Source organism: Coregonus lavaretus (assembly GCF_964263955.1).
Source record: "Coregonus lavaretus genome assembly, chromosome: 18".
Classification (NCBI taxonomy): Eukaryota; Metazoa; Chordata; class Actinopteri; order Salmoniformes; family Salmonidae; genus Coregonus; species Coregonus lavaretus.
In genome coordinates, this window is record NC_140005.1 from 26,761,685 (window position 1) to 26,781,315 (window position 19,631).

The window sequence follows — 19,631 nt, forward strand, 5'->3', positions numbered from 1 at the left end:
AATAATTATGTTCTGGCCCACCGATTATTAGCTCAATAACAATTTGGCCCGAGGCCGAACTTATTTGACGAACCCCGTGCTAAGCATTCAACATGTAATGAGTACTTTTGGGTGTCAGGGAAATGTATGGAATAAAATGTACATGATCTTCTTCAGGAATGTAGTGAAGTAAAAGTAAAAGTAGTCAAAATACACTGCTCAAAAAAATAAAGGGAACACTAAAATAACACATCCTAGATCTGAATGAATGAAATAATCTTATTAAATACTTTTTTATTTACATAGTTGAATGTGCTGACAACAAAATCACACAAAAATTTTCAATGGAAATCAAATTTATCAACCCATGGAGGTCTGGATTTGGAGTCACCCTCAAAATGAAAGTGGAAAACCACACTACAGGCTGATCCAACTTTGATGTAATGTCCTTAAAACAAGTCAAAATGAGGCTCAGTAGTGTGTGTGGCCTCCACGTGCCTGTATGACCTCCCTACAACGCCTGGGCATGCTCCTGATGAGGTGGCGGATGGTCTCCTGAGGGATCTCCTCCCAGACCTGGACTAAAGCATCCGCCAACTCCTGGACAGTCTGTGGTGGATGGAGCGAGACATGATGTCCCAGATGTGCTCAATTGGATTCAGGTCTGGGGAACGGGCGGGCCAGTCCATAGCATCAATGCCTTCCTCTTGCAGGAACTGCTGACACACTCCAGCCACATGAGGTCTAGCATTGTCTTGCATTAGGAGGAACCCAGGGCCAACCGCACCAGCATATGGTCTCACAAGGGGTCTGAGGATCTCATCTCGGTACCTAATGGCAGTCAGGCTACCTCTGGCGAGCACATGGAGGGCTGTGCAGCCCCCCAAAGAAATGCCACCCCACACCATGACTGACTCACCGCCAAACCGGTCATGCTGGAGGATGTTGCAGGCAGCAGAACATTCTCCACGGCGTCTCTAGACTCTGTCACATGTGCTCAGTGTGAACCTGCTTTCATCTGTGAAGAGCACAGGGCGCCAGTGGCGAATTTGCCAATCTTGGTGTTCTCTGGCAAATGCCAAACGTCCTGCACGGTGTTGGGCTGTAAGCACAACCCCCACCTGTGGACGTCGGGCCCTCATACCACCCTCATGGAGTCTGTTTCTGACCGTTTGAGCAGACACATGCACATTTGTGGCCTGCTGGAGGTCATTTTGCAGGGCTCTGGCAGTGCTCCTCCTGCTCCTCCTTGCACAAAGGCGGAGGTAGCAGTCCTGCTGCTGGGTTGTTGCCCTCCTACGGCCTCCTCCACATCTCCTGATGTACTGGCCTGTCTCCTGGTAGCGCCTCCATGCTCTGGACACTACGCTGACAGACACAGCAAACCTTCTTGCCACAGCTCGCATTGATGTGCCATCCTGGATGAGCTGCACTGCCTGAGCCACTTGTGTGGGTTGTAGACTCCGTCTCATGCTACCACTAGAGTGAAAGCACCGCCAGCATTCAAAAGTGACCAAAACATCAGCCAGGAAGCATAGGAACTGAGAAGTGGTCTGTGGTCACCACCTGCAAAACCAGTCCTTGCTAATTGCCTATAATTTCCACCTGTTTTCTATTCCATTTGCACAACAGCATGTGAAATTTATTGTCAATCAGTGTTGCTTCCTAAGTGGACAGTTTGATTTCACAGAAGTGTGATTGACTTGGAGTTACATTGTGTTGTTTAAGTGTTCCCTTTATTTTTTTGAGCAGTGTATAAATAGTAAAGTAAAGTACAGATACCCCCAAAGACTACTTAAGTAGTACTTTAAAGTATTTTTTACTTAAGTACTTTACACCACTGTACTGTAGGGCCAGGAAATCCATAGACACCCAGAATTATGCAACAGATTTGTCTGTTTAATTCCACCAGTCTCAGTGCCATGACTCATAAGGTTCCCTCTCTCTACTCAGCAGAGGAAAGAAAACACCCAGGTGAAATGTGATTCTATCCAGCCCTATGTTATCAGAGTAGCTTTTATGAAAATGTGTGTGAGCGAGAGAAAGGGCAAAAATAGTTAGAGAGGTGTGGTGAAATGTTCTCTTTCGCTCTCGATGTGGTCAGAAGAGCTTTGTGGGATGTGTTAGAGCCATGTGCAGTGGAACTCCACCCAGACAATTCAGACCGTTGGGCTTTTACACCAGCCAAGGTCACAGACTTCAGCTGGTAGCTGGAGCACGTAAGCAGCAGCCTTATTAATGGTTGCACTATAATCCACTGAAAGCTTTGCCATTTGAAAATAATAAATTAACCTAATTATGAGCACGTTCCATGTTTTCCCAGCAGTGTAAAGGATTTGTGTTGTGAGAAAGGTCAAATAAGTAAACACACTTATTGAACCAAAAACGAACATGGATTATGTAAAATATCAGCGTACTGTCAATCATCTATAAATGCAGGTGCCCTGATCACCTTAACACACTGCATGTACATCAAACACAGATTATCCTTAGATTAATTTAATTTGTCTGTCAGATTAACCTCTACGGGATCGGTGTCCCATATACGGGACGGTTGAGCTAACGTTCGCTAATGTGATTAGCATGACTGTTGTAAGTAACAGCAAACTTCCCAGGACATAGACATCTTATATGGCCAGAAAGCTTAAATTCTTGTTAATCTAACTGCACTGTCCAATTTACAGTAGCTATTACAGTGAAAAAATACCATGCTATTGTTTGAGGAGAGTGCACAACAACAAAAAACAACTGGTTTGATACATTCACCTCTGAAGGTAATGTACTTACAGTGGCTTGCGAAAGTATTCACCCCCCTTCGCATTAAAATGGATTTTTGTGGGGTTTGTATCATTTGATTTACACAACATGCCTACCACTTTGAAGATGCAAAATATTTTTTCTTGTGAAACAAACAACAAATAAGACCAAAAAAACGGAAAACTTGAGAGTGCATAACTATTCACCGCCCCCCAAAGTCAATACTTTGTAGAGCCACCTTTTGCAGCAATTACAGCTGCAAGTCTCTTGGGGTATGTCTCTTTAAGCTTGGCACATCTAGCCAATTCTCTAAAACGACGTTGGAGGCGGCTTATGGTCAGGAAATTAACATTACATTATCAGTCAACAGCTCTGGTGGACATTCCTGTAGTCAACATGCCAATTGCATGCTCCCTCAAAACATGAAATATCTGTGGCATTGTGCTGTGTTGTCACGTTCGTTTAAGGACGGGTCAGACCAAGGCGCAGCGTGATATGCATACATGTTTATTTACAACAAATAAACACACAACAAAACAACAAACCAAACAAAACGTGAAGTCCAAAGGCTGAACACAAAACTAGCCTAAACACGAAACAATATCCCACAACTAACGAGTGCCAATAGGCTGCCTAAGTATGATCCCCAATCAGAGACAACGAGCGACAGCTGCCTCTGATTGGGAACCACACCGGGCCAAACATAGATATACAACACCTAGACTGAAACATAGAAAACACAACATAGAATATTCACACCCTGACTCAACATATAAGAGTCCCCTGAATCAGGGTGTGACAGTACCCCCCCCCCCCCCCCCCCCCCCAAAGGTGCGGACTCCGACCGCACAACCTTTACATAACAGGGTAGGGACCGGGTGGGCATTCCGCCTCGGAGGCGGATCCGGCCCCGGGCGTGACGACCACATACTCTCCGCCTCCCTGTTGCGCCCCTGGTCTGAGCGGAGCTGGACTGGGCACCGGTGGAGCGGACCGCTCTGGCTCCGGAGTGGAGCCGCTGACCGGAGCTGGACTAGGCACCGGTGGAGCGGACTGCTCTGTCTCCGGACTGGAGCCGCTGACCGGAGCTGGACTGGACCCCGGTGGAGCGGACTACTCTGGCTCCGGAGTGGAGCAGCTGACCGGAGCTGGATCAGGCACCGGTGGAGCAAACTGCTCTGTCTACGGACTGGAGCCGCTGACCGGAGCTGGATCAGGCACCGGTGGAGCAAACTGCTCTGGCTCTGGACAAGGAACACGCACCACTGGCTTGGTGCAGGAACGGGCCGGGCCGGACTGGAGACACGCACCACAGGTCTGGTGCGAGGAGCAGGAATGGGCCGGGCCGGACTCGGAACACGCACCACTGGCTTGGTGCGAGGAGCAGGAACGGGCCGGGCCGGACTGGCGACCGCACCACTGGCTTGGTGCGGGGAGCAGGAACGGGCCCGGCCGGACTGGAAACACGCACCACTGGTTTGGTGCGAGGAACAGGAACGGACCGGACCAGACTGTGGAGGCGGACTGGAGGTCTGGAGCGGAGAGCTGGCACAACCCGTCCTGGCTGGCTGCCCACTTTCGCACGACATGTGCGGGGCGCTGGCACAGAACGCACTGGGCTGTGCATGCGCACTGGCGATACAGTGCGTTTCTCCGCATACCTGGGTGCCTCTATTAACCCCCGCTCCTGCCTAACCAGCTCCTCTCTCCGTGCCTCTACTTCCTCCTTCTCCCTACGAGCCTCCTGCAGTGCCTCCTCTTGATTGGATCTCTATCGCTCTATTCTATCTATCAGCCCCCGTAATATGGTGGCCTCCTCTCTTACCCTGCAGATCCGATCCTTCTCTCTCTCTCGGCACTCCTCCTCCAGTGAGGACTCCTCCGGGAGCCCCCACGAGTTAGGGAACAGAAACTCATCTTCGTCGTCGTCATCCTCCGACTCCTCAGTATAATACTGTTCCCACTCTTCTTCCCATGGTCGTAGGGAATCAATCTGGAAACCCACCGGGTGCAGTGGTCGGGGCTCTTCTCTCACGTTCCCCGACCATCCCTTTAGCCCCACCCCAAAAAAATTATTGGGGCTGCTTCTCGGGCTTCCTCCCCGGCCGGCTTCTGTGTTGCCGTTGCTCCTCTCCTGCCTGGGCCTCCTTCTTCGCCCAGGGTCCTTTTCCCGCAAATATCTCCTCCCAAGACCAAATCTTCCCCACCTGTGTCCAGGGTGTTTGCTCCTGGGAACGCTGCTTGGTCCGTGTTTGGTGGGATCTTCTGTAACGTTTGTTTAAGGACGGGTCAGACCAAGGCGCAGCGTGATATGCATACATGTTTATTTACAACGAATAAACACACGACAAAACAACAAACCAAACCAAACGTGAAGTCCAAAGGCTGAACACAAAACTAGCCTAAACACGGAACAAGATCCCACAACTAACGAGTGCCAATAGGCTGCCTAAGTATGATCCCCAATCAGAGACAACGAGCGACCGCTGCCTCTGATTGGGAACCACACCCAGCCAAACATAGATATACAACACCTAGACTGAAACATAGAAAACACAACATAGAATATTCACACCCTGACTCAACATATAAGAGTCCCCTGAATCAGGGCGTGACATGTGTGACAAAACTGCACATTTTAGAGTGGCCTTTTATTGTCTCCAGCACAAGGTGCACCTGTGTAATGATCATGCTGTTTAATCAGCTTCTTGATATGTCACACCTGTCAGGTGGATGGATTATCTTGTAAAAGGAGGAATGCTCACTAATAGGGATGTAAACAAATTTGTGCAGAAAATGTGAGAGAAATAAGCTTTTTGTGCATATGGAAAATTTCTGGGATCTTTTATTTCAGCTCATGAAACATGGGACCAACACTTTACATGTTGCGTTTATATTTTTGTTCAGTATAGATCCCTTACATACTGGTCTTGATGAGAATAAAACAAGTTACAGAGGCATACATATCATACCCCAGAAAAAATGCTAACCTCCCCTGTTATTGTAATGGTGAGAGGTTAGCATGTCTTGGGGGTAACTTTCTCACTCATTATTATTCATGATTCATTCAGGCCTATCCGTAATCATGGTAGCATCCACATTAATGTAGAAGTGTTTAGAAACATATTCTACTCTTATTTACAATAAAAGTGACTCCAAAACAAACAGCAAATGCATCCAAGAAATTTGTAGAGTCACAAGCTTGATGTAACCATTGCGTGCTACGAATATGGGAACAAATACTAAACTTTTGACTACTTTAATACACATAAGTGAATTTGTCCCAATACTTTTGGTCCCCTAAAATGGGGGGACTATGTACAAAAAGTGCTGTAATTTCTAAAGGGTTCACCCGATATGGATACACATACCCTCAAATTAAAGCTGATAGTCTGCACTTTAACCCTATAGTCATTGTATCATCAGTGCTGGAGTACAGAGCCAAAACAAACAAAAAATTGTCACTGACCCAATACTTTTGGAGCTCACTGTATGTCTTTTTTCTTAACTGACAAATAAAATCAACCAATCAATCATGACTGTGACAAAGACACACTTTATGTACTGTTTATGTGCCCTTTTATGCTGCTGACAGAATCCCTAGCTCTCCTCGGCTCTGCCATTTGTAGTACCTCTTATCTACAATTTATTAAAGTGACATTTAATGTTTGCTGGAAAGGCTACAGTCGTGACCCTCGGCTGTGGTAAATATGAACACTGAATCACTAACAGGAGGAGAGAAGTAGCCTTGAGCTATTCACTCAAGAGCCCTGTACATAATGAAAGTGGTTATGCTACACTGATTGTTATTCTATAAAGCATTCAGAAACTGCATGTTCGCTTGCAATTCTGTAGTGAGGCTGCTGTTCTAGCTCCCTGACTACATTAACTAAATGTAATTTAAGTTGGTGTGGTTAATTAAGTGCTTTGCAGGATAAATGACCATATAGATAGTAAACAAGAGGCAGAGAATCACTGTGAATCTACATCCTCTCATTGGATGTGCTCTTCACATAATTTACTGTGAGGGAAGGACTTTGCCAAAAGACTCCCAAAGCCTTAATTTCATAAAGTCCTCGGTCTGGGTGGGAAAAGATAGTGGGATGCAAGTGCACAGGCATGTCCTAGCTTTCCGGACCTTGGCCTCATTTAAGCATAATGACCCTGCCATGAGAGTTCTCTGGCCTGCTGTCCTGATGATGGGGAGACAACATCCCCATCAAGTTCCTGCTGGGTGAGATGAGGCTAAAAGTGATATTAAAGGCTGAGGATGCTAGGTGGTTGGTGAGTGAAGGGATATGTTAGGTGTGGTAGGGTATCTAACTTGACCCATCACGCCCCGCTTTAAAGGACCTGTTTGAAGCCAGTGGGAGAGAAAGATGAAAGTGGGAACACAGAACGGGCACCATCTGACGTGGGTCACTCTTTGTCCTACACAATTGAACAAAATACAAATCAACGAGGAGGGTAAAAACACAAACACAGAAGATTATAAATGTATTTGTGATGATAATCACCATGATAAAGGGAACACTGATGATGATGGTGATTATATCAACATGCAGAGAGAATATCAACATGCAGATTTTGTACAACTGGGTCAAGTATAGCTTTTGAAATGATATGGAAATGTACTTGCCATGGTGATGCTGCAGCTGTGTCAGAAGACTGTTGCCATGACATGAGAAATGTGCTTCAATGTACAAAATACAGTGGGGAAAAAAAGTATTTAGTCAGCCACCAATTGTGCAAGTTCTCCCACTTAAAAAGATGAGAGAGGCCTGTAATTTTCATCATAGGTACACGTCAACTATGACAGACAAATTGAGGAAAAAAAATCCAGAAAATCACATTGTAGGATTTTTTATGAATTTATTTGCAAATTATGGTGGAAAATAAGTATTTGGTCACCTACAAACAAGCAAGATTTCTAGCTCTCACAGACCTGTAACTTCTTCTTTAAGAGGCTCCTCTGTCCTCCACTCGTTACCTGTATTAATGCCACCTGTTTGAACTTGTTATCAGTATAAAAGACACCTGTCCACAACCTCAAACAGTCACACTCCAAACTCCACTATGGCCAAGACCAAAGAGCTGTCAAAGGACACCAGAAACAAAATTGTAGACCTGCACCAGGCTGGGAAGATTGAATCTGCAATAGGTAAGCAGCTTGGTTTGAAGAAATCAACTGTGGGAGCAATTATTAGGAAATGGAAGACATACAAGACCACTGATAATCTCCCTCGATCTGGGGCTCCACGCAAGATCTCACCCCGTGGGGTCAAAATGATCACAAGAACGGTGAGCAAAAATCCCAGAACCACACGGGGGGACCTAGTGAATGACCTGCAGAGAGCTGGGACCAAAGTAACAAAGCCTACCATCAGTAACACACTACGCTGCCAGGGACTCAAATCCTGCAGTGCCAGACATGTCCCCCTGCTTAAGCCAGTACATGTCCAGGCCTGTCTGAAGTTTGCTAGAGTGCATTTGGATGATCCAGAAGAGGATTGGGAGAATGTCATATGGTCAGATGAAACCAAAATATAACTTTTTGGTAAAAACGCAACTCGTCGTGTTTGGAGGACAAAGAATGCTGAGTTGCATCCAAAAAACACCATACCTACTGTGAAGCATGGGGGTGGAAACATCATGCTTTGGGGCTGTTTTTCTGCAAAGGGACCAGGACGACTGATCCCTCTAAAGGAAAGAATGAATGGGGCCATGTATCGTGAGATTTTGAGTGAAAACCTCCTTCCATCAGCAAGGGCATTGAAGATGAAACGTGGCTGGGTCTTTCAGCATGACAATGATCCCAAACACACCGCCCGGGCAACGAAGCAGTGGCTTCGTAAGAAGCATTTCAAGGTCCTGGAGTGGCCTAGCCAGTCTCCAGATCTCAACCCCATAGAAAATCTTTGGAGGGAGTTGAAAGCGTGTTGCCCAGCGACAGCCCCAAAACATCACTGCTCTAGAGGAGATCTGCATGGAGGAATGGGCCAAAATATCAGCAACAGTGTGTGAAAACCTTGTGAAGACTTACAGAAAACGTTTGACCTGTGTCATTGCCAACAAAGGGTATATAACAAAGTATTGAGAAACTTTTGTTATTGACCAAATACTTATTTTCCACCATAATATGCAAATAAATTCATTAAAAATCCTACAATGTGATTTTCAGGATTTTTTTTCCTCATTTTGTCTGTCATAGTTGACGTGTACCTATGATGAAAATTACAGGCCTCTCTCATCTTTTTATGTGGGAGAACTTGCACAATTGGTGGCTGACTAAATACTTTTTTTCCCCACTGTACATGATATATGTAGCTGTATTTAGCTTTATGTAAAATAACAACTTTCTACTTGAGGGCACAATATACTATTATTGTGAACAAAGAAGAATTAGGTCTGGTGTTTATGTTCAAACACGACAATAGACGCATTTCCTGCAATTCTACAAAGTTTTACATTACTTATAATGCCTTGAGGGGTATATGGAGGGGTATTTTGAAAACACAGTATAAGTCCTCACCATCATTAATGAAGGTATTTCAAGGCAAATATTAAGAATACACAAAAGATTAAGACTGATTTGAACTATGATGCACACATGCATATTTATTTATATATATCTGAGTGTGAACATACAGTACCATGGACAGAGACTGACACCATTGAATGTTGATTTCGCCTATGTGTTCAAATAATGATCAAGTGAGAAATGATGCCCTTGCCCTTGTTGAACTATGTTCGTTATTTTGTTATTTTATTAGGATCCCCTTAGCTGTTGCAAAAGCAGAAGCTACTCTTCCTGGGGTCCACACAAAACATGACATTATCCAGAACAATAATAAACAAGAACAGCTCAAGAACAGCTCAAGGACAGAACTGAACCATCAAATCAAGGAGTAACATGCTAAATCACACGGGTAAGGCCACTAGAGTCCTGCTGTAGTAGTTTAGTGCCTTGTGATCTAATATTTTCATACATCATTGTGAGTCTTCATCAGGTTTGAAGACTCAGTGAGCTTCTAAAACCATGTTCACATTGGCAATTTGAAGTGACTCAAATCCTATTTATTTGCATATCCGATTCCAATCTATTATTTTTCTTGCAGTCTGAACAGCCAAAAAGCACATGGAATCTGATATTTCAAGCCACATTTCAGATAAAAATCGTATTCCTGGCCACGTGACTTGTGTCTGAACTCTCAAATCTGATTTATTTGCCCTCAAGTGTTTTTTAGACTTATTTGGCATATCTTGTTGCTTGCTAGCTACTCTGTTGATAGTTTGACAAGAACATGTGGTAGCTAGCTAACCAGCTTGTTAATTGTTTACAAACAAATTAGTGAGTGAATGTGCTAGAAAGCTAAACAGCTACCTAGCTAAGGCTCGATTTTGAAAGTTGGATCAACTTATCCTTTGAGGCTTTAAAAAGTATTCTTACCCTATGATTTTGAACATTAAAATCAACTGGGAAATGTCCATGGCAGGCATTGTTGTCACCTTAGCTTGATACATAACTTCTGAGGGTTAGGAAGCGCTAACACCACCACCAGTCAGCTTACACTACTGCATACAGTGGTGGAAAAAGTACCCAATTGTCATACTTGAGTAAAAGTAAAGCTACCTTAATAGAAAAAGACTCAACAAAAGTCACCCAGTAAAATACTACTTGAGTAAAAGTCTAAAGGTATTTGGTTTTAAATATACTTAAGTATCAAAAGTAAAAGTATAAATCATTTCAAATTCCTTATATTAAGCAAACAACACTGTTTTCTTGTTTCTTTAATTTACGGATAGCCAGGGTCACACTCCAACAGTCAGACATAATTTACAAACGAAGCATGTGTGTTTAGTGAGTCCTCCAGATCAGAGGCTGTAGGTATGACCAGGGATGTTATCTTGATAAGTGCGTGAATTGGACAATTTTCCTGTCCTGCTAAGCATTCAAAATGTAACAAGTACTTTTGGGTGTCAGGGACAATGTATGGAGTAAAAAGTACATTATTATCTTTATGGATGTTGTCAAAAATTGTAACAAATATAAATAGTAAAGTACAGATACCCCCAAAAAGGACTATTTTTACTTAAGTACTTTACACTACTGACTCCACACACACCCGCCATTACTATGACAACTAGCATAGCCTTGTCAGCAAATGACTGCTGTCTGAACACACAAATCCGATTTGGTCACTTGTAACTTGCTGTTTGGACAGACAGTAGTCCAAAACGGATTTGAAAAACAAAACTGATTTGAGCATTAAGGCCTGCAGTGTGAATAAGGCTTAAATAATGCACGGTATTGACCTTCCATTTCTCAAAAATATATATATTTTTCAAATGTCCAAATGTTATCTACACCATATTATTTTTTTTCCCTCTCACTCTTTTGCTCTCCAATTCTGCCCTCTCGTTTTCCCAGGAGGGAGCCTGTTTGCTGCACTGAAGTGCTCTTCACTAAACTGTCAGCTGAAAGGTCACATCCAAAAAGGAAAGAGAGATGGAAAAATAAGATTGAGACCCTGCCACTCATGTCTGTGTCTAGATGAAAACACAGAATCTGACCTTTACCAGGAAACCAGATTCAAGTGAGCCATCAGACATGGGGATTGCAAGCCAGGACTGTGGGTGGTTGGGAGGGGATCTACATGAAAGGGGTGAGAGAGAGGGGGTAGGTGTATAGGCACAGGCTGACAAAAATCCAGGTAACTAAAATTGTTTGGCAAGCCTAAAGACTATTGTTTGTGCAATACATGAGGCTTCAATCTAAGCACTCACATTTTTATTGTTTATAAAAACAGCAGACTAGAAAAATGCAGTTGCGGTACATACAGTACACAGCATTTTCACTCACATGGATTGTAACAACTACGACTATCTCCGGATGTTAAGCTGTTGCTTTTTATGGTAGAACACAAAAAAACAAACACTTACAAATATGAAGCCAGACATAAAAAACTGCCAACCAGAATAGTAGTTTTTCACTACACAGGAATACCCACAGTTGTCACCACTTTATCTATCTTAAATTTTACTTGGAGTATATATGCTGGACACAACTTTAAATGTTGCTTTTCAAAAACACCTCAGTTCTTATACAGTACTCCACTCATGTTTTTACACAGTATCAGCATTTCTACAGAGACAGGACAACACAATTATTCAGGTGCAATATGCAGAAATCACTCTGCCATTTCCTGGTTGCTAAATTTAGAATAGTTAGCCTAATTTCAGTTTATGTGAAAAAACAAGCATCTAAACCGCTGTGAAATGTGATGTTTGAAGCTGGTGTACAAAACCGAAAGTACAAAACTTAAGAACGGGAAGCATAGAAATAGCGCTCATAGAACAGATCTACCACTTCTTAGACACGCTTTCAATGAGAATTACAGATCTATAAAACTCACATTTCTATGTGAATTTGGTCAGGTCGGCAAAAAAGTTACATATTGCAGCTTTGAGAGTGCTGCGTAGCAGTGATCTAGTCTGCATGTATATGAAAACTGCACAAAGTAGCTAACACCAGTAGTGTGGCACATGTGAGCAAGTTATTTAAGACAGCTTTACAGATCGCTGTCCAGCTTAAACATCAGAATTAAATCATAGGTGTTCTGGCAGTGTGCAGATAAGGGTTACGACCCTCCAAGTCCCTCCTACCCTCTCCTCCGTGCCCCTTCCTATCTATCTTACTCTGGACACATTCACAGCGAGAGCAGCTGTGGAGGTGGATGGATGATCTTCTCAGTTAGATTCCTCCACTACAGCCCCAGACACCACTTCATTGCTGTCCTGCACCCCGAGATTCAGATCTACATCTGGGAGACGCATGGAGAGAGGTGTCACACTCAGATAGGGAAAAAGTCTACACACACACACACACACACACACACACACACACACACACACACACACACACACACACACTTTGAATTGGGGCAATAGAATATCATGCCAGGTCATCCTACCTGCTGTCTGGTCCTGTGTGGTCTGAAGAGGGGTGTGTTTGTGGGGCTGCATCCCACCTGGGACCTCTGCAGAGTTGGGATCCTTAGGGGGCCAGCGGAGTTCCCCACTCTCCACATTGCCCCCATCAGAGGGCTCCACCACAATAGAGGGAAGTCTCTTGGACAGCTTGGGATTCCGCTCATGGGTATCTGGGAAAATCTGGACACAAGAAGTATTACATGTTTTTAAATTTTAGTAATTTAGCAGACACTCTTATTCTTATTCATCTTAAGATAGCTAGGTGAGACAACCACATCAAATCAAATCAAATTTTATTTGCCACATACCATGAAACGCTTACTTACAAGCCCTTAACCAACAATGCAGTTGGAAAAATAGAGTTAAGAAAATATTTACTAAATAAACTAAAGTTTTAAAAAAGAAAAAGAAACACAATAAAATAACAATAATGAGGCTATATACAGTGGGTACCGGTACTGAGTCAATGGGTGGGGGTCCAGGTTAGTCAAGGTAATTTGTACATTTAGGTAGGGGTAAAGTGACTATGCATAGATAATAAACAGCGAGTAGCAGCAGTGTAAAAACAAAGGGGAGGGTGTCAATGTAAATAGTCCGGTTGGCCATTTGATTAATTGATCAGCAGTCTTATGGCTTGGGGGAAGAAGCTGTATCTCAGTATGGTGTATTTACTCTTTATTAGGGTGTTTTACTATTTTTAATAGGGATTTGAGATCCTTGCAATGAGAGCTCATACAACATTTTACAAGAAAGATCCGAAATGAAAGGCACATTTGTAATTGTTTCATTGGTAGGATGTCAATTAATCTCTTGGTTGAGTGACTGGTGGATTGAGGCAACAGTAGACTCACCTGAAAGGATATGCCCTGATCCGCTGACACTGCTCCAGCTACACTGAAGTCCTCTATCACAGGTTCCCGTGTGTTAATCACCTCAGTCATGCTATGAACAACAAGGGGACCATGGCAATACCGTTGATGTATACACTTTTATGCAAATAAACAGATGTGGTTTATTTACATTTTAGTCATTTAGCAGACGCTCTTATCCAGAGCGACTGCATACATTTTCATACTGGCCCCCCGTGGGAATCTAACCCACAACCCTGGCATTGCAAGCACCATGCTCTACCAACTGAGCTACACTATTTCTACCTATAATACATTCATATAGTGCTACTCAAGAAATCCAATGTAATGCTTTTATAATCTCCCCTCTTGGTTGCTCTCTCCTCCCTCCCTCGCTCAACTCTTGCTTATTTTATGACAACTTTGATCAGAGAGACATCTGAAGTGCAAAGCCAGCCTCTGTGGTCCAACGAGACAGCCAATCATTGCCCTTGAAGTTGAAAGTGTTTTGATACAGAAATTATAGCCACTTTACAGGGTACTGTACTTCCAGTCTCATATGCAAATAGGTATACAGAAACCTGGCACTTCAAAAACCACATTAATTCACAAAATATTAAGATTGTGTAGAAGAAACGTATCTGAACCAGGCTTTTTTACATAGTTTTGATGGGAACGTAAGCAGCATACTAAATGGATATCATGATGTCTACCCTGTTTTCATGACTGTTGAAGACTCCCTCGCACTCATTATTTATGTATGCAGTCGTCCCTGAAGTCTGATGTGGTGCTAGAGCAACAGCTGGCACAGGGATACGGAGCAGAAGCAGGCAGTCTAATATAAAAGGCATTAATGAAGTGCCACTGCCAACTCAACAGAACTTCATATTTAAACAGACAGACATGGCTACACTGGGAGTCCCAGATATTCTGGTGAGCAGAAGTTCATAAATTACCCCACTCAGTCAGTTGGACAGACAGCTATGGTTACCATGGATACAGGAGGAGATGTAATCTCTGTGTGATTGTCTGAGTATCACACTTGGCAGTGTGGAAAAGGACAGCTGATTTGGGTGTTTTCATTTATGTATTATAGCAATTACTGATGATATGAGAGTCTGAATTCTGTCCTACTCGTAACCTGGATGTGTTTTATTTCTTCTCTTCTTCGTACTGTGGTACATTTTTAAGACAATTGCTCCTTTATTCCTACTCAAAAGCACATCTTGTCCCTAGACGGAATTCCAGTGGTCACTTTGTGTCTTGACCTCTCGGTCGTCCTAGGTCCAAGGGAAAGGCTTCTCTTATTCATTAACAGTTGTGAAGTCATCTTTACCATGGTTCAATGCGATTGTGAAAGCTTGGGTAGGCCTACACATTGCTGAGGGTTATGATTTGGTATGTAGTGTTACTCCATACAAACACACCTACCTAATTATGGCATGAGTGTGAAACCGTGAATCACATCCTGTGAAAATAAAATACCACAGCATGATGTGACTAGGAGGAAGGGTGTGTGTGCAGGATGAACGCAGATGAAAATAATGTCATCAAGGTGCATCCAACTATTCAAAAGCAAAGTCTGCATACCATTCCAACCTAATAAAGTGTTTCTCCTGTCACTCAGAGACACAGGTTCAAAAACAGTTGGTGTTATTTATATTTTCCTAATTCAGAGCTAAGCAATATTGTTTAGCTGGAGTGACTGCTAAAATGCACTCACTTATATCCAATCCTTTCATAAAAGTGAGGCCTAAGAAATAAGACATAGGAAAGGAGGTGACTCTGATATTGAGGTGCACCCATGTCCTTCTATGACACAATATGATTGCAATAATCCAGCTCTCTCCAAAATTACGACCCATATTGATAACTCGGTGATCTATCAGTACTAAACTGTTGAATCACTACATTTGTGAACTTATTCTCTATTATTATAGGATATTTGAGTTAGTCCTAAGCCATTTGTTGTTAAACACAAACTTTTTATAGGCTACTAACTGTAACTGCGCGCACCTTAATCATCATGCCTACCTGTTGGGAGCCTTTATAAACGTATTATGTCCTTCCAAGCTGAGTTGAGGTAGGCTAGATGTCCAGTGAAAACAGTGCAAACAATATATTTTCTTCAGAATGGCTTTTTTCCCAGAATCGTGATAGAAATCCGGTACACAAGTGTCCGTTACACCGTGACGTTCCAAATGAAGTTTCCCCACGCACGGGAGTACTGGAGCATGCGCACTTGCGCATTCGGTAGAGTCGACTTGACGCCACAGCCTACTTCAAATCAAAATGAAATAAAATTGTATTGGTCGCATACACATATTTAGCAGATGTTATTGCGGGTGTAGCGAAATGCTTGTACTGAGACAAAGGGTAGGATAGAGAGAGCAGAGCAATTGATTATTCTGCCAAATGTATTACCCAAGACTGTACACTATGGCAAAATTAGACCCGTCGAGCGCTACAAAAACTGATATTTGAAACATGGCGATAAAACATGGTGGTTTTTACTAGTTACGACAGCCAAATTGTCTAGGCCTAAAGGCATATCATACAAATTCATGAAAACACAAATGTGTTTTTTTGTCTTAATTTAAGGTTAGGCATAAGGTTAGCAGAGTCGTTAAGGTTAGTGTTAGTTAGGTTATAATTCACATTTTAAGAAGATAAATTGTAGAAAGGTGGGGTTTAGCCATAATTATGACTTTGTGGCTGTGATCACTACAAACCAGGTTTCCAACCTTTTTATGCGAGTAAAGTAGCCTACATGTTGGATAAAAAAAGTCATGACAGGCCTAATGGACACAGAACATTTTTTGGTAAACTTTCCAAATGTCGACAAAACTAAATATGCTAGACAAGGTGGGATCTTTTTGTGTCGGTAAATTGAATTATGCAAGAAATGTTTTTGGAACGCTTTTATGCGCAAATATTGAGATAATAACTATCATATGGAAGTAAACTTGGAGTCATGCAATGACATGTAGTGTGGTCCTCCTACTACAACTCATTGGGAAAGCATGCACTTTATTAGGCTACAGATGAAATGAATTATGTTCATTCACAGGTTGGTGAAAGTGCAAGGTGATGAGCTTGATGCTCCTTTCCAATAAATATTGAGGGTTTTATTCTGGTGACATGATCATCGATGCTTGGCTGCCTTTTAACAAATAAAAATAATCTCGCTCTTTTGTCCATAACAATCTCCTCATGTAGGCTATACATGCGCTCTAGCCCAGGGTTTCCCAAACTCGGTCCTGGCCCCCGCACGGGTGCACAGTTTGGTTTTGCCCTAGCGCTACACAGCTGATTCAAATAACCAACTCATCATCAATCTTTGATTATTTGAATCAGCTGTGTAGTGCTAGAGCAAAAATCAAAACGTGCACCCAGGGAGGGCCCCAGTACCGAGTTTGGGAAACCCTGCTCGGGCCAACAGCGCCAGTATATGCTCGGTGTTGGCTAGAGCGCACATGCCAGTACCAGTGGCGATTTTAGCATGTCAATCTTGGTGGGGCAAAAAAACAAAAACATCTGGGAAGCATGCCAGCAAAGCCACTACACAACACAACACTAAACAATACATTAATTGCACTATAACAGTGACAAATGGTGCCCACAAACTGTTAGCGCCTAGATAAAGCTGTCCCAACAGCAGAGTCCCAACAGCATCCCAACATCTTACCACTGCTACACCTGGCTATCAGCGGAGCGATGTCTGGCAGCGAAACAGTTAATTCAGCCTCATTTACTGCCTTTAAAAAAACATAGCTGATATGGCTGACTTACTTAAACAAAAGTGGTTTCTACTGACAATTGAGATGTACAAACTATGGTATAAGGGGACGACAAGCGGATAAGCGGTATGACGCAGCCGTCATACCGCTCAGGAAGGAGACGCGTTCTGTCTCCTAGAGATAAACATACTTTGGTGTGAAAAGTGCAAATCAATCCCAGAACAACAGCAAAGGACCTTGTGAAGATGCTGGAGGAAACAGGTACAAAATAATCTATATCCACAGTAAAAACAAGTCCTATATCGACATAACCTGAAAGGCCGCTCAGCAAGGAAGAAGCCACTGCTCCAAAACCTCCAAAAAAAGCCAGACTACGGTTTGCAACTGCACATGGGGACAAAGATCGTACTTTTTGGAGAAATGTACTTTGGTCTGATGAAACAAAAATAGAACTGTTTGGCCATAATGACCATCGTTATGTTTGGAGGAAAAAGGGGGTACCTTGCAAGCCAAAGAACACCATCCCAACCGTGAAGCACGGGGGTGGCAGCATCATGCTGTGGGGGTGCTTTGCTGCAGGAGGGACTGGTGCACTTCACAAAATAGATGGCATCATGAGGAAGGAAAATTATGTGGATATATTTTTTTATTTTTTATTTTTATTTCACCTTTATTTAACCAGGTAAGCCAGTTGAGAACAGGTTCTCATTTACAACTGCGACCTGGCCAAGATAAAGCAAAGTAGTGCAATAAAAACAACACAGAGTTACATATGGGGTAAAAAAACATAAAGTCAGAAATACAACAGAAAATATATATACAGTGTGTGCAAATGTAGCAAGTTATGGAGGTAAGGCAATAAATAGGCTATAGTGCAGAATAATTACAATAGTATTAACACTGGAATGCTAGATGTGCAAGAGATTATGTGCAAATAGAGATACTGAGGTGCAAAAGAGCAAAATAAATAACAATATAGGGATGAGGTAGTTGGGTGGGCTAATTTCAGATGGGCTGTGTACAGGTGCAGTGATCGGTAAGGTGCTCTGACAACTGATGCTTAAAGTTATTGAGGGAGATAAGAGTCTCCAGCTTCAGAGATTTTTGCAATTCGTTCCAGTCATTGGCAGCAGAGAACTGGAAGGAATGGCGGCCAAAGGAGGTGTTGGCTTTGGGAATGACCAGTGAGATATACCTGCTGGAGCGCAGACTACGGGTGGGTGCTGCTATGGTGACCAATGAGCTAAGATAAGGCGGGGATTTGCCTAGCAGTGATTTATAGATGGCCTGGAGCCAGTGGGTTTGACGACGAACATGTAGTGAGGACCAGCCAACAAGAGCGTACAGGTCACAGTGGTGGGTAGTGTATGGGGCTTTGGAGACAAAACGGATGGCACTGTGATAGACTACATCCAATTTGCTGAGTAGAGTGTTGGAGGCTATTTTGTAAATGACATCGCCGAAGTCAAGGATCGGTAGGATAGTCAGTTTTACGAGGGCATGTTTGGCAGCATGAGTGAAGGAGGCTTTGTTGCGAAATAGGAAGCCGATTCTAGATTTAACTTTGGATTGGAGATTCTTTATGTGAGTCTGGAAGTTGAGTTTACAGTCTAACCAGACACCTAGATATTTGTAGTTGTCCACATACTCTAGGTCAGACCCGTCGAGAGTGGTGATTCTAGTCGGGTGGGCGGGTGCTAGCAGCGTTCGATTGAAAAATATTGAAGCAACATCTCAAGACATCAGTCAGGAAGTTAAAGCTTGGTCGCAAATGGGTCTTCCAAATGGACAATGACCCCAAGCATACTTCCAAAGTTGTGGCAAAATGGCTTAAGGACAACAAAGTCAAGGTATTGGAGTGGCCATCACAAAGCCCTGACCTCAATCCTATAGAAAATGTGTGGGCAGAACTGAAAAAGCGTATGCGAGCAAGGAGGCCTACAAACCTGACTCAGTTACACCAGCTCTGTCAAGAGGAATGGGCCAAAATTTACCCAACTTATTGTGGGAAGCTTGTGGAAGGCTACCCGGACCGTTTGACCCAAGTTAAACAATTTAAAGGCAATGCTACCAAATACTAATTGAGTGTATGTAAACTTCTGACCCACTGGGAATTTGATGAAAGAAATAAAACCAGAAAGAAATCATTCTCTCTACTATTATTCTGACATTTCACATTCTTAAAATAAAGTGGTGATCCTAACTTACCTAAAACAGGGAATTTCTACTAGGATTAAATGTCAGGAATTGTGAAAAACTGAGTTTAAATGTATTTGGCTAAGGTGTATGTAAACTTCCGACTTCAACTGTATAA

General features: G+C 43.0%; 1 protein-coding gene across 2 annotated transcripts; it reads right to left on the reverse strand.

Moving 5' to 3' along the window:
• Nucleotides 1-10,499: 10,499 nt before the first annotated feature.
• On the reverse strand, nucleotides 10,500-16,092 carry LOC311145746 (protein LBH-like). Of its 2 annotated transcripts, XM_084182033.1 has the most exons (5): nucleotides 15,612-15,803; nucleotides 15,009-15,045; nucleotides 13,581-13,671; nucleotides 12,711-12,909; nucleotides 10,501-12,560 (listed from the first exon to the last, which is right to left on the reverse strand). In XM_084182033.1, the coding sequence occupies exons 3-5, from the start codon at nucleotides 13,668-13,670 to the stop codon at nucleotides 12,487-12,489; spliced, it is 363 nt and encodes a 120-aa protein (XP_084038159.1). In that variant the 5' UTR covers nucleotide 13,671; nucleotides 15,009-15,045; nucleotides 15,612-15,803; the 3' UTR covers nucleotides 10,501-12,486. The 2 variants fall into 2 exon arrangements, with proteins under 2 accessions (XP_084038158.1, XP_084038159.1); XM_084182032.1 differs by lacking the exon at nucleotides 15,009-15,045 and having other exon boundaries at nucleotides 10,500-12,560; nucleotides 15,612-16,092.
• Nucleotides 16,093-19,631: the final 3,539 nt, after the last annotated feature.

What these genes read in the sequence shown, in the direction of transcription:
- LOC311145746 (XM_084182032.1), bottom strand. Translation starts at nt 13,670, where the DNA reads ATGACTGAGGTGATTAACACACGGGAACCTGTGATAGAGGACTTCAGT. An exon ending in ATCAGGGCATATCCTTTCAG is followed by an intron (nt 12,910 to 13,580) that starts GTGAGTCTACTG and finishes TCTTGTGTCCAG; the next exon opens with ATTTTCCCAGATACCCATGA. An exon ending in CACACAGGACCAGACAGCAG is followed by an intron (nt 12,561 to 12,710) that starts GTAGGATGACCT and finishes TGCGTCTCCCAG; the next exon opens with ATGTAGATCTGAATCTCGGG.